The 13,748-nt window shown below is 37.5% G+C and overlaps 8 protein-coding genes across 8 annotated transcripts; 5 read left to right on the plus strand and 3 right to left on the minus strand.

The window, feature by feature from the left end:
• Positions 1-128: 128 nt before the first annotated feature.
• On the plus strand, positions 129-1,225 carry C9374_005181 (uncharacterized protein; the record flags this gene model as incomplete). Its single annotated transcript, XM_044694903.1, has 3 exons — positions 129-194; positions 487-591; positions 758-1,225. The coding sequence occupies 3 exons, from the start codon at positions 129-131 to the stop codon at positions 1,223-1,225; spliced, it is 639 nt and encodes a 212-aa protein (XP_044548280.1).
• A 779-nt stretch (positions 1,226-2,004) lies between these two features.
• On the plus strand, positions 2,005-3,480 carry C9374_005182 (uncharacterized protein; the record flags this gene model as incomplete). The annotated part of the gene is made up of 2 exons (XM_044694904.1): positions 2,005-2,826; positions 2,887-3,480. The coding sequence occupies 2 exons, from the start codon at positions 2,005-2,007 to the stop codon at positions 3,478-3,480; spliced, it is 1,416 nt and encodes a 471-aa protein (XP_044548281.1).
• Positions 3,481-3,568: 88 nt separating this feature from the next.
• On the plus strand, positions 3,569-4,273 carry C9374_005183 (uncharacterized protein; the record flags this gene model as incomplete). Its single annotated transcript, XM_044694905.1, has 1 exon — positions 3,569-4,273. One exon carries the CDS (start codon positions 3,569-3,571, stop codon positions 4,271-4,273), a length of 705 nt encoding a protein of 234 aa, XP_044548282.1.
• Positions 4,274-4,414: 141 nt separating this feature from the next.
• C9374_005184 (uncharacterized protein) lies at positions 4,415-5,299 on the minus strand (the record flags this gene model as incomplete). Its single annotated transcript, XM_044694906.1, has 1 exon — positions 4,415-5,299. The coding sequence occupies one exon, from the start codon at positions 5,297-5,299 to the stop codon at positions 4,415-4,417; it is 885 nt and encodes a 294-aa protein (XP_044548283.1).
• A 611-nt stretch (positions 5,300-5,910) lies between these two features.
• C9374_005185 (uncharacterized protein) lies at positions 5,911-7,657 on the minus strand (the record flags this gene model as incomplete). Its single annotated transcript, XM_044694907.1, has 3 exons — positions 5,911-7,071; positions 7,201-7,419; positions 7,550-7,657. 3 exons carry the CDS (start codon positions 7,655-7,657, stop codon positions 5,911-5,913), a joined length of 1,488 nt encoding a protein of 495 aa, XP_044548284.1.
• Positions 7,658-7,748: 91 nt separating this feature from the next.
• On the minus strand, positions 7,749-8,429 carry C9374_005186 (uncharacterized protein; the record flags this gene model as incomplete). The annotated part of the gene is made up of 1 exon (XM_044694908.1): positions 7,749-8,429. The coding sequence occupies one exon, from the start codon at positions 8,427-8,429 to the stop codon at positions 7,749-7,751; it is 681 nt and encodes a 226-aa protein (XP_044548285.1).
• Positions 8,430-8,562: 133 nt separating this feature from the next.
• C9374_005187 (uncharacterized protein) lies at positions 8,563-9,138 on the plus strand (the record flags this gene model as incomplete). Its single annotated transcript, XM_044694909.1, has 2 exons — positions 8,563-8,733; positions 9,064-9,138. The coding sequence occupies 2 exons, from the start codon at positions 8,563-8,565 to the stop codon at positions 9,136-9,138; spliced, it is 246 nt and encodes an 81-aa protein (XP_044548286.1).
• Positions 9,139-10,334: 1,196 nt separating this feature from the next.
• Positions 10,335-13,742, plus strand: C9374_005188 (uncharacterized protein; the record flags this gene model as incomplete). Its single annotated transcript, XM_044694910.1, has 1 exon — positions 10,335-13,742. The coding sequence occupies one exon, from the start codon at positions 10,335-10,337 to the stop codon at positions 13,740-13,742; it is 3,408 nt and encodes a 1,135-aa protein (XP_044548287.1).
• Positions 13,743-13,748: the final 6 nt, after the last annotated feature.

The raw sequence follows: 13,748 nt of genomic DNA on the forward strand, positions 1-13,748 counted from the left end.
TCTCCATTCTCCAATCAACGCCAAACGTTGTAAACTCACTCCGCAAATGTACCACAAAAGAGCCTGAGACGCGAGCCTTCTGCTTCTGCCAGCTGCCAATCACATTCAGCTTTGTCTCCACCAAAAAAATGAGATTTATCGCTTCCCTCGTCATTTTGGCTTTGATCGCCAGCGTTGCCTATGCTCAAACTCAAGTAAGTATTTACACCATCTTCAAAGTGATTCGATTCTAACATTTGTACTAAATTCTCTCAATCGGTTGTGTACTTTTGGAAATCTCTCAAAACATCGTCATAATAATTTTATTTCTCGTTCGATGTGCGATCTCATCAAAACCATATTGTCATCATAACTATCATTCCATCACCTATGGCATCATGTGTTCTCTTTTGTACATACAACAACAACTCACAAATCACCAACAAATTTCTTGTGAATGATGATGAATACATTAACCTATTTTTTTGATGTGAATTCACACAATAGCACTGTATCAGCAAGGCCTTTATCACCTCCTCTGTTGTTGTTGATGCCAGCAAGGCTTTCGATGATATTGAAAGAGTTTGGTTCGATGCTACCACCAACAAGCAAGTAAGTGTGTGAATTTTGTGATTTTTTCATGATAATGATTCATTGACACTTTGTGTGAAACGACCATTCATACTACTACTACTACTCCTCTTCCACACGTCCACAACAAAATGGTTCAACACTCATTCGAATTTATCCATATTCTGCTGTGAAAAAAACTTCTTAGAGAACCGATGTTGAAGCCTTCTCTCCAGTTCGTAGAAGTGTTTCCCTCTACTTTAGACATGATTTGCAAAAGGGTTACGAATATAACAAGATCACTGGTGAATGCAGATCCTTCCCAATTGGTGGTACTTTGCAACCATTCTGTCTTGCTCAAAATGCTGTCTTGAACGGAACTGTCACCATTGGTGGATCTTTGAAGTGCACTGTCTGGAATGAAAACCTTCGTGGTTTCAATGTTAGATTGGTTTTGGCTCCAAACCCAAGCTTTGGTATTCCAGTCAACGTGATCACTAAGGGTGGAAGAGTTGGAACTGCTTTCCAAGAATTCTTCAACTTCCAAGCTTATAACACTTTGCAAGATCAATCCGTTTTTGATATCCCAACTTCATGCAACCGTGCTACTAGATCTGCTGCTGAAGTTTCTGAACTTGCTTTGGATGTCATGGAAAGACATGCTTGGTTGAATTAAATCATTCAAAAAAGACGATTTTGAAATACTTCATAAGAGAGCATGCTGATAGTGTGTGATTGGTGATTGATTTTCACCACGACACAATTTTTAATAAACAACTTGAAGTATTTATCATTATAAATTCTAATAACATGTTTTTAATTGGTCTTTGAATAGGGTAAGAGTGGGTGGACACAGTTCAGTTTTTTATCAACCTCAATGATGATTTCCATGAGGTCAATTTGAAACAACGAGTTTACAAGTCACATACATTGATTGTGGATTCGAATTGAACACAGTAGCTGTTGTGCATTGTACAGTTTTTCGAGTTCTGTCTACGAACCTATTGATTTGTGAATGAACAACCAACCGTTTCCAAATGTAACTCTGAGTTGAGCACAACAACCTCTTCTTCTCTTAACATTCATTCAAGGTCATGAAACTATTTGAATGTTGAATCAACCTTGTCCTTCACAAGCATTGTTTCGAACGAATACCTTTGATAAAGTGCTCTGCATCTTCTCAATTAAAGTCTACCACATCTTAAAAAGGAACATCCACGAGTTCCGTACTTTCGGATTTACCCAAAATATGTTGTCGACCCACACAAAAAAACAACACTAACACAACACCCAGCCGAAACATTTCAACATCAGCAACAAGAGAGTGAGCGATAGGATTCGACACAAAGAGTTAGATCATCATCATCAACACAGTTGATTCAACAATATTCATCCCTTTATCATTCAATTTTACCATCATTATTTGAAGAACAGAAAAATTCACGACCAGAAATCATGACATCATTCACTTCCACGTTAGTACCTCTCACATCACCAACATCAACCATGGATATTAAACAACGTTTTGGCTTACTTTCTGAACCCTCTCAACAACAACTATTACCCTCATCCTCACACGGAGACTCTTCTCGGAGGCTCATTGTCGGTGAGGACGGAAAAGAAGAGAAGGAAAAAAGCCTTTTTCATTCTAATCATGAAGACGAAAGTTGCTCTTCTTATGATCATAACAATAGAAATAGTAGTAGCCCAACCGGAGAAGATGAGGCTTTTAATGATATGACAACTTCTACTTCACCTTTTCAATCATCGACATCACGGAAACCAATTGAATTTCTCTCTGCTGTAGATAACCATCATCATCACCATGTAAATAATTCCAACATTCCTAACAAGACAGATTTTACTAGTAGCAGTTCCGGCATGCCATTACATCCGTACGAAAACATTCGAGATGAAAAAAGTTCATTACGGTACTTGTTACAGACCTTCTTCCAAAGAAGCAATATAAAAGGAGGTTTTTGGGTAACTTTATGGTTTTTACTGAATTTAATTGTGGCATTTGGAAACAAGATTGTGTTTTGGGGAGGATTTGAATTTCCTGTTATTTTGTCTTTGAGCCACATGATCATGTCTTGGATTCTGTCTTCATTGGCCATTGAATATTACAAACGAAAAGCAGTGAACAAGAGTGAAATTGAAGAATATGAAATCAGCCCAGAGGTGAAAAAAGAGCTGTGGCTGTACATTGGAGTATTTATTTTGAACATTATCTACGGAAATATTAGTGTGTTTCGAACCTCGTTACACATGTCACAGGTATGTATTGTGATGGAAATGCACTTTTATCATTTTTCATGTCAATTCTCGAATCCACAGATTGTTCGAAGTACAGTACCTATTTTCGTACTAGTACTGAGCTATCTCTTCATGGGAACAAAGACCTCATTATACAAAGTTCTCATCGTTACTACAGTGATCATTGGTGTGATACTGACAGTATTACACAACGTTGAAATCTCCATTTCTGATTTAGTGGTCCTATTAATTGGCAATTTATTCGCTGCATTGAAGACAACATTAACAAACAAGTCTCTTAAAAGCTACAAAATCCATCCATTGGTTCTCATCAAGTTTGTTGCTCCTTTCGCTTCTTTAGGAATGTTATGCATTGCCTTATTCAACGGAGAAGTTTTCTCATTGTCGAAACGATATCATCAAGTAGAGTGGTGGAAAGGTTATGGATTTGTGTTCATCACGTCAGTTCTTTCCTTCTTCCTAAATACCACTAACTTTGTAGCTAACAAGACAACCAGTCCTCTCACCATGAGTTTGACAGCCAATTTGAAACAAGTGTTAATTGTCGTTGTGAGTTTAACCTTAATGCATGAAGAGAGCATTACCTTGTTGAATATTTGTGGAATTGCAATCACCTTGTCAGGAATGTTCCTCTATTCGATTCTCTCTGTGTAGGAGTGAGTCACATGGAATAATCAAATTGAATTTGAAATTATGAAACAAGTAGAAATATTTCGGAGTTTAAAAATCTTACAATAAAAAAATGTCAAGCTCCGTATCGACACCCTCCTCTTCTACCATTACTCTGTATTCATTCAAGCCTTCGTCTTCATCATGGAGAGTCCGTGCTGCTCTCTACCATAAGAAATTGTGGCCACAAGTAACCATTGAAGAAATCTCCTTGTTGGACAAGGTCAATGAAAAACAAGAATACCGGGATGTAAATCCTATGGGACAAGTCCCATGTCTGGTCATTCATGATCAAGTCTTAACACAATCCATTCCGATCATTGAATATTTAGAAGCAGTTTTTCCAAATCATGGTCATGATGATAGTACTGGTGATTTGATTCCTAAAGATCCCATTCTTGCCTTCAAAGTCCGACAACTCTCAGAGATTATCAACTCTGGAATTCAACCCATGCATAATGGACGTGCCATTCGTATGTTACCAGAACAGCAACGAACAGAATGGATGGAATATTGGGTCCGAAATGGTTTGAGCGTGATTGAGAAAATTCTTTGCTTGAATTATCCTAACGCACTACCATCCAACGAAGATTACAAGTATTGCATTCCTCAATATGGAAAATTGAGCATGGCTGATATTTGTCTTGTCCCACAGGTATTTGTTGCTAAGACTCGTACAAGTATTAACGTGGACGAGGAGTTTCCAATCACTTCAAAAGTTTATTCAAATTTGATTAAGATGGAAGAATTTGTACAAACACATCCTCAACTTAAATAAGTATGTACATTCAAATAAGTGATCGTGTGTGACGTATCAACTGTTATTTCTTAATAATTATTATTTGTAGATGTCAATGAAATTTTCCGCATCACTCATGTACCACAATGCTTCATCGATGGTAATTAATTTTCAAAATTGTTATTCTATGGAATAGTTGTTTGTGAACCATATTTGACGTTCACATGAAATTGGGTTCAGAAAAGAGCTTGTAAAAATAGTTCCTCGTTCTTCTTGAAACATTTTGCCTCGAATCGTTCTCTCTCCATAAGAGTTGATGAATTCACACTTCTCCAATCCAGGGATGTAGATCCATGTACAGTCTTTGAATTTACAGTAGAAAAATCGCATGGACCTTAACTTTTTAAAATGTCTCGCGAACAGAGCAAATAAGGAACAATCTTCAATGTCATTGATATTATACACAAGCACATGCTCTACATTAGGAAACAGTTGCATGGTTCTTGAAAGATATCCTAGAGAAATCGAGTTCATATCTATATATTGTGAGTTAATAATTGGAAAAGTTTTTTGTAAGCTTAATATTGTGTCAAAATAAGCCTTCCACGATCGATTCAATCTTCTCAAAATGACAGCATAGGGCATGGGAGAGAGGTATGAAAATATTTCCATTAATATTTCATCAGGAAGATAGAATTGATCAAAATCCGGACAAGATTCCTCACTCAAACAAGGACAGCAGTCACTCATTGGATGATCTTCCTCTTCTGGAGACCATGTCATGCAATGATATTGCTGGACAGGAGAGTTTGATTCATTTGTGGTTGCAATCTCATCTTGACTTGTCACACTGTTTCGTTGACTTTTAATGAACAAACTTTTCGGATTGCAATTTATAGTATTTGCTTCTATCAAATCCACTAAATCATAGAGATAGGCGTCTCGATCGACCAATACAACAGCACTGTATGACAGTACCGGTTGTTGTGGAAGATGCGGAGATGAATGAAGTTTAGCATGATGCGGGAATGTCCACGATGAAGACTCGGAAATTCTTCGTAGCATTCTTTAGTTAGGAAGGTGAATAGTTAGAAATGAATCGATGTAGGAAGAAGAGAATGAGTGCTTGAATTAAGAATTAGTGTTCCGTTTGGAATAATTACAATTTACAATTTTCAAATAATTCTGTTTGCAGTTTGTAAGAGGCAATAACAGTCTGAAGGAAAGAACCGTGATTTGCAGCACCAGTGACGTTGTTGTACAACCCTCGGAATGATGGCTTTCAATAAGCCTCTGCAACCTCCAATCGAGAGAGAATATTGTTCAAGTTTAAATACTTTTTTTAAAGTCTGCTTACGGAGAGTTTGAGCGGGCATGTACTCGCCAAAGACAATAATGTCATACATCTCTATTAATAGAGAAGAATAGTGTTGTGACAATGCAGAGTATTTGTCAACTGTTTACAAAATTGAAAATTAAAGATGCAAACAAGTTCTTTGAAGGAATTTACTGAATTTCGAAAAAGAATTGTTTTGTATAAAACGGATACAAGCTTCAGAGACTCTGAACCTCAAAACTTCACGAGTTCAAGTACCAAATGAAATAGTTTCCAAAACGATGTATGGACACAGAACCAGTGACAAGTTCCCATCTAAGATGCTTCCTAATAATTATTATTACTGAATGCCCTTTTCCTTCATATAGCATCTGATAATTTCTTGATCCATCTCATAATAGCTCGGTATTTTGGCTGCAATTTTCGGATCCAAATCCACCAATCCAATATCATAGGCAATTTCCTCATCACTACTTCCAACATGTTTGAGATTGAATGAAATCATCACGGAGCAATCCTTTAAGCAATGAGCAATCAAATACATGCGAAGTATGTGCCAACAAAACTTCTCATCCGTTCTGCAAGCCTCTATCAGATCATCAAGGGTACGTAACTGAGGTCTCACTCGTGAATAAATTGATATTGGAGGCTCTGAATGTTTTCCGTTATTAGAAGAAAATCCACTACAAGAGCATTCAAATTCTATACAACCATTGTTAGTGCTCTCGTTTTTCAATTCTTGTTTTAAAAGATCCATCCATTCATTCATCTCGTTATTAAAATTGAAAAGTAATTCCTGAATTTTCTCATCACTTCCATACTTGTTTTTCAATACAGAATAAACATGAGGATATATAAATTCAATATCAAAACGATCCAATCGGTGCAAACGTTGCAAAGTTTCCATAATATTCGAATGAATCAAGCAATAACAAATACACTGTACAAATTCTTCCATATTCTCTACGCGATGCTTTTTCAATATTTGGTTTAACTCTTCTCGGAAATTGCGACTCGGAACCACCACACGATTATCATCAAACCACTCCAATTTTCCATCAATATAGAGCCTCATATTATTTTGAGGATTATCAATGAGATCATAAAGACCCTTTTTGACTCGTTCTTCCCGACTGGAAAATAGGTTCGTGGGACAGAAAGCACTCGTGTTGAGAATGAGTCCTTGTTTGAGTTTGGTAAATTGTTGCATGCAATAGCGACAGGTTTCATACTTGATGGGTTTGTTTTGTGAGGAAATAAACTCGGAACTGCAAATCATTCCCCATTTGGGTTTAATTTCAACGCAAAAGGTATAATCACAAGTCGTGTCTTGTTGAGAGCTTGTTTCATGATTTCTGTTGAATGTAAAATCTCTCATGAGCATGGCACTATCGGCATAAATGTCAAAATCGAGTTTGTAATTAAGCATTTGTTCGGAACGGAGTGGATTGATTTTTTCTTTAATTTCTTGAAGAAATTCTCGACTCACTGAAATTGTTTCCTAATTCATGGACATGTAAAATTATTTTAAATCGCCATTTGGGTTTTGTAATTGCAAAATTCAAATAATTATTGAATGAGAAATAAAATATTAAATATAATTAGCAACAATCATGCTTCCAATACGTACTCCTGGATCCACTAACTCTTGCCCTTTTTCATGACACTCGTTCAATAATTTTCCAATCACATCTTTTACATAAATTTTTAAATATTCTTCTCGGGAGGACACTCCTTCTAATCTCGAGTATGTGGAATTTAACTCGTCTTCGTAGGTTTTGTGTGAATTGGATGATGATGTCAATAATTCTCTAGGACATTTGCGAACTCTCAACACTTTTCCTCGTAACTGTGTTTGTATGATGAAACAACATTTGTAAAACCACCATAGTGTTTTTTTCCGAATCGGATCACCATGTTCGAACACAATACAAACACCATAGTAAACCAACAAGTCCACATAGTAAAAGGTTACTAACCTTTGAGGTTGTATGACCGCTGCTTTCGACATGAGAAAGGATCACGTTTCCCAACCCTTCGCATTTGTACTCCCAATCGTCGGAATGAAGCGTCATAGGGCTCGACATTTTTTATGGAGTTTTGGGAATTGTTCAAAGGACGAGACACAAGTTTAGAATGATTTTTTTTATATTTTAAAAAGATTGTTGGTAGAAAGAATTAATCATGGATGACACCTTGGACAGTGAGATCTTCCTTTGGTTCTTGAACAGTGACAACGTCAGGTTGTGGCTTTTGGTTGGTTGGACCAGTACCAACAACCCAAGGAAGCATAATCTTGACCTTAATACCCAAGACACCTTGCTTCATGTAAACGTGACGAACAGCAATGTCAACGTAGTCCTTAACTGGTTGACCAGTTCTGATCATGTATCCTTCAGCGAATTTCATGGACTTGGCTCTTTGAGCTCTGAGCTTACCAGAGACAATGACTGCACCACCCTTAGCACCACTGTCCATGATGAATCTCAAGATACCATAACAAGCCTTTCTGACAGCAGTACCATCAGACAACTTCTTCTTGAGCTCTTCAGCTTGAGCAATGGCAGACAATCCCTTATTCTTGACATTGTCAGCATATAATTCAATCTTTCCTTCATCGAAACCGAATCTCTTTTGAATGACAGAGGTCAATTCCTTCAATCTTCTTCCGTTATCACCAACAACACGTTGTGGGCTTGTAGCACGAATGACGACTTCAGTTCTAGCAGCAGTGGCTCTGAGTTCAACTCCAGAGTAACCATCTTCAGCGAGTTCTCTCTTTAAGAATTCGTTCAATTCAGCATACAAGATACCTTGATGAACGAAGTGCTTCTTCTTGTTGACTTGTGTGGCAACCATGTTGTGCTGTTGGATGGCTTTTAAATAAATAAAAAGAGTGTGAAAGAGACACGTACTTTTGGCGTATTTTTTTTCAGACAAAAATTAAAAATTTTCAGGTCAACCTATAACTACAATTTACAACAGCAAAAAAATGAAGCTTTTCTCTGAAGCCGTTGCTCAGGTGTTGCGAAGAGGCAGGCAGCCAAATATTGCCAGACAGCCCAAGAAACTCATGGGCCACTTCTCCAAGAGACACGGAGGTTTCATCTTTGAAAAGGAGAAGGTACCAATTTTTGCCAACCCAGACTTGTCAGATTTTAAAGTATGTAAATTGTTCAAAGCTCCAAAATCATGAATGACTGTTCCGAATTTTGTGATGAAAACGTCCTTTCAAAATTTGTATGAATGATGTTCAAATCATGATGATACTTGCGTGTTGATAATTTTAATAACGTTCAAATGTTCATCGGAATTGTAATGATGATGCAAAATATGACGAACTAAAATTGTTATTATTTTCGTTGATGATTTCTGTTTTGAACAACAACTTGGATAATGATTGAAACGCTATTTCGAATGGTGTACAATTTCTGCAAATCATGAAACACTCTCATTACAATTTTCAACAATTAACGATTACCACGAACAACAGCTGAAACCATATGTCTCGCATACGACACCAAAGAACCCACAAAAAGCAACAACAAAAACTACCACTACTGCATAACTTGTCTACAAAATTCTAAAGCATTGTCATTTTCTAAAACCTATGGATATTTTGCCACCCCTATTTCTATCATACTACTCCACACACCAGTTCACAATTGCATGCTAGACTTAATAAACATTTAATTTCTTAATTTATACAAGGCTAATCAGCATTGTAATGGGGACAAATAAGGTCACTTTCAACAGAGTAATTATGCACGAGCAAGTGATATCAGTTGAGCATTTGAATTCCTCAATTACTCACAACACTTTTTGTTCTTGTTATCTAACAACTCCTTCATTCCTTCAAGCAATTCTTTCTTTGGGCTTTCTACTACTAATTGTGTTTGACTCTTGCCGAAAACGAGAGCCAGCTGGTGATGTGTGAACTGCTTCTGCGCAATAGCTGCTTGGTTCACAGTGAATGTCATTGTATCATCACCCTTCCACCATATTGGCAACGCATGGCATATGGGATTCATCATTATCTACTACTCTGACAATCAGAATAACATCGGTTCACTATCACATTTTCAAATAAAAAGCACTGCTCCGTTATCAAGCATTGCTCTTTGTCTCACCACATTTCCGTTCACGGTCTCAACTCTCTCTCTGATTCTCAAACACTGAACACTTTAAAAATCACAAGAAATACTAGTTGTCAATTGTAAGTGATTATCTCTCAAATTCTTTTTTATCACACGTTTCCATCGATGATGCCAAACACCTGAACCTGCTTCTCTCTCTGACACGAAACACTTTTAATCGCCATGTGAACTGCCTCTTGCCAAATCCGAATTCGGATGCTTGCGGCATGTGTCTGCGGGAACACGGTGCAATAATACTTTAAAAATTTTGGACCACACTTTTTAAAAACAACAACGCAACAGCAGCAGCATCAACCACGCAATAGACGAGGACGAAATTAGCATCATCATCCACCATCTTCGTTAGCTGTTTTCTTCTTCAGATTCTTGGACAACAACGAATATCAACCATCTGTTTTTTTCAAAAAATTCCTTTCGGAGTTGTCTTGCAACAACACGCAACAGTTGATCATCAAATAGCCTCATTTCTTCTCATTCCCGATTTTCTGTTGTTCTTGCGCAAGTTTGAGTTCAGTACTGTAACGGCGAGCACTATTTTGAAAAATATAAATTGGCTCTGGACGACCTCACACAATATATTCAGCTCAGGAACGACCATCATCGCAACATGAATTCTCTTCCTCAACAATCAACACAGCTTGATGGAGAGTTAACTGGCCCAGTGGAGGTGGCTCAATACAACACGACGTCGTTTCCACCACCACCACCACAACAGGGCTTGCATGCACAATCTCATTTCCATTCATCAACTCAAAACACCGCTGTCACTTGCTCTTCCATAAATGACATTGATGACATCTCTGCTTTTCTCTCCATTCCACAACAACCCCACACTCTATCACAAATTGATCAACAACCACCTTTTCATCATGTAACCTCCCTCAAAAGAAGACTTTCACTGCTTGATCCAACATCACTCGCATCGTTGCAACAACAACTCGCTGCATTATCAAGAGACATTTCTTCTTCGTATCGACAATGTGAAGCGATTTCAATTCAATCACCCACAAGTCACAATTGCATTCATAGTATAACGTCAGATATGGTGAACATGTCACCCATAACCCAACAAGAAAGGAAGAAACGAAAGAAAAAAGTTCCACATGCCATTGTAAAACAGGGTTATCTCATGTTTCATCACTATGAGACAAATCCTCACAATTTGCAAAACACGAGATTGCTCATGAGAGAGCCTGTCATTTGTATTTTAAACACAAAGAAGATCCAGCTGTTTAGCCTTAATTGTTATCAGAATCAATTAGAACAGCAACAACAATTACTGTTATCCCTCACTGAAATTTCTAACTCTTCCACCAACAATAAGATCCCAATTTGTGACAAGTACTCGGCCAATTTGGTTGGAACTATTTATTTAGATGATAGAATTTGCAAAGGAAAGGTAGTTGTGAAATGGATCTCCCCAACGTGTTTTAGCGTGTACATTGAAAAGAACCAAACTCAAGAATCCTCACTCTCTAATGACTGTACAGAAAAGACAATTACTAATCATGTAAACACAATAACCAACCTTAATAGAGACTCATGTAAATCAACGTTTAACGATCGTCTCAAAAATTCAACGACTAGAGATGAATTTGACATTTCAATGTTGCCTGTGGACATGTCAGCACCATGCATGACTACCTCCATGACAACAGATAACGACAATGATTGTATCATGCATGAAAGAAACACAGAGGATCGATTGGTTTTTGAGGCTCCCAATGATGCTGAGGCACTCCAATGGATGTCACAAATTAAGCAAGTCGCTGCCACTCTTCACAATGAAAATGTTTACATCATTAGTGAATTACTTCTCAAAATTTTTGAATACCTCGACGAGAAGACCTTACTATGTGGTGTTTCCCTCACAAGTAGAAAATTCTTTGACGTGTCGCAACATGATTCTCTGTGGTTCAATTTATACAAACATCACTACGAAAAGATGTCCTATGATATTAATTATTACAGACACATGTTGCGAAATATTTTAATGACCTCGTCTCAACCAATAGCTTCCCCAACTCCAAACAATGATACTTCCACACCTCACTCCCAAAAACCAGAGATTAGAGACGACCCAGACGCTCTCTATGGTGATCAAGTTACTTGGAAATACATTTTCAAGAAACGAATGACTTATGAAAAGAAACATCTCCCTTCACTCACTGACTCTTCCACCTCTAGTCAACCATCCTCTTCCAGTGCTAGTACCACAACTACAACTGCATCCAATACCAATTCTCAAACTCCAAGTACCACAGGCACTCCACCATCATCTGCTTTGAACAATAACACAAATAGTTCTACTTCTGAATCATCATCTCAACAACAACAAGTACCCTCACCTCCATCCCAACCACAGTCAACAACCAACGAGCAGCAGAATTCTGCTGAAACCAATACTGAGAATTCTGCCACCGAACAAAAACCACTGACCAAAGAAAATGCAGAAAGACTTCTTAAAGAAGAAGAAGAACGAAAACGAAAGGATGAAGAAGAAAAGAAGAAAACACTTTCGTCACAATATCTCAAGAAAGGAAATGCACTTTTCAACGCTGCTGACAAATCTTCAAATCCTTTCGTCAAGAGAATGCTGTGGATGTTTTGTGTTGACAATTACGAGACATGTCTCATGCATAACGAAAAGAATTGGACAGCTGCTCGAAATTGGTGTGTTGCTTTAATACGGCTTGAAAAACTTGCACATAACTTGAAAACGAACGATGCACAACTATATCTTGTTTTCCTTCTTAACCAATGCATTGACAAATTTGAAAGATGTGTGAAGTATGCTCCCAAAAACGATGAAGTAATTACACTCTGGGCTGGTACCTATAGTGACCTTGCTATTAAGGTTTCAGATATTGAGCTCAGTGATCACTTATTCAGGTTATCTCATGAGAAGTTTGAGGAAGCTGTCAAAATCAAGTCACATATTGGAACCTATAACGATTATGGTATTAGTTATTGTGATTGGGCTGAGAAGAGAATTCGATTCCTGAAAAAACGTGTCAAGATGTCAACCTCTATTCTCAAGACGGGAGCAAATACATATCTCCTCGACTCTGATCCCAAGTCACCAAGTAAGACTCTAAATTCAGGAAATCCATTCTCTAGTGCTCCATTGCCACTTTCTTCCTACTTCCCGAATACTCAATTTTCCAAATACTCTACATTCACAGCTCCAACTGAAATTACACTCGAAGAATTCGAAAAGGAGCGAAGAATTATAGAGGGATATCTTGACGAAAGTTCCAGGCTCTACGACATGTGTCTCAATATCAAACCAGATTATTACCACGCGTTGAATAATAAGGGTTTTAATGAAAAGCTCAAAATTGACTTGTTAAAAGTTCGAAAGCATTCTTTAAAGTTGACAGACGAGCAGATTCGTGAAACAGACATTGAACGAAAAAGACTCATCGATATAGCTTGTAATCTTTTCCAAAGATGTATCGAGATCAAGGACTTTGTGATTGCAAGAAATAACTTTGGAAATGTCTTGTTACAGGAATCCAAAGAAGAGTCTGGTGCTGAGAGATTTAGACTTTTAAAGCAATGTATTTCACAATATGAGCAAGCCATGATTCTGGAGCCTAACAATGATGGATGCATTTGTCGATGTTCCATTGCTTATTTGATGAAGGCAGAAATTATTTTGGCTGAAATCAAGTCTGGAGAATGTCAAGTACGGTCAAGTTTTGGTACCCTAGAGCAACAACATGCCTATCTTGAGCATTTGTATGAAAGAGCCAAAGTTGGATTCAAGTGCATTAAGAATGTTTCTCTTTCACATTACAATTTGGCATGCCTCAATGCAATTTTTAATAAGAAAGAAGAATGCAAAAAGGAACTCTTCTCTTGTGTGGACATTCTTTCAGAGCAAAAGTTAAGAGAAGATAAGGATTTTGACAATTGTCGAAAAGAGCCATGGTTCCATGAACTGATGGAAACGGTATCGAAAAGACAATCGGTTCCCATTGGGCCAACCAACCAAAATCTAGATTTGTAAAACTTG

The sequence above is a fragment of the Naegleria lovaniensis genome (genome assembly GCF_003324165.1).
Source record: "Naegleria lovaniensis strain ATCC 30569 chromosome Unknown tig023, whole genome shotgun sequence".
Lineage (NCBI taxonomy): Eukaryota > Heterolobosea > Eutetramitea > Acrasida > Naegleriidae > Naegleria > Naegleria lovaniensis.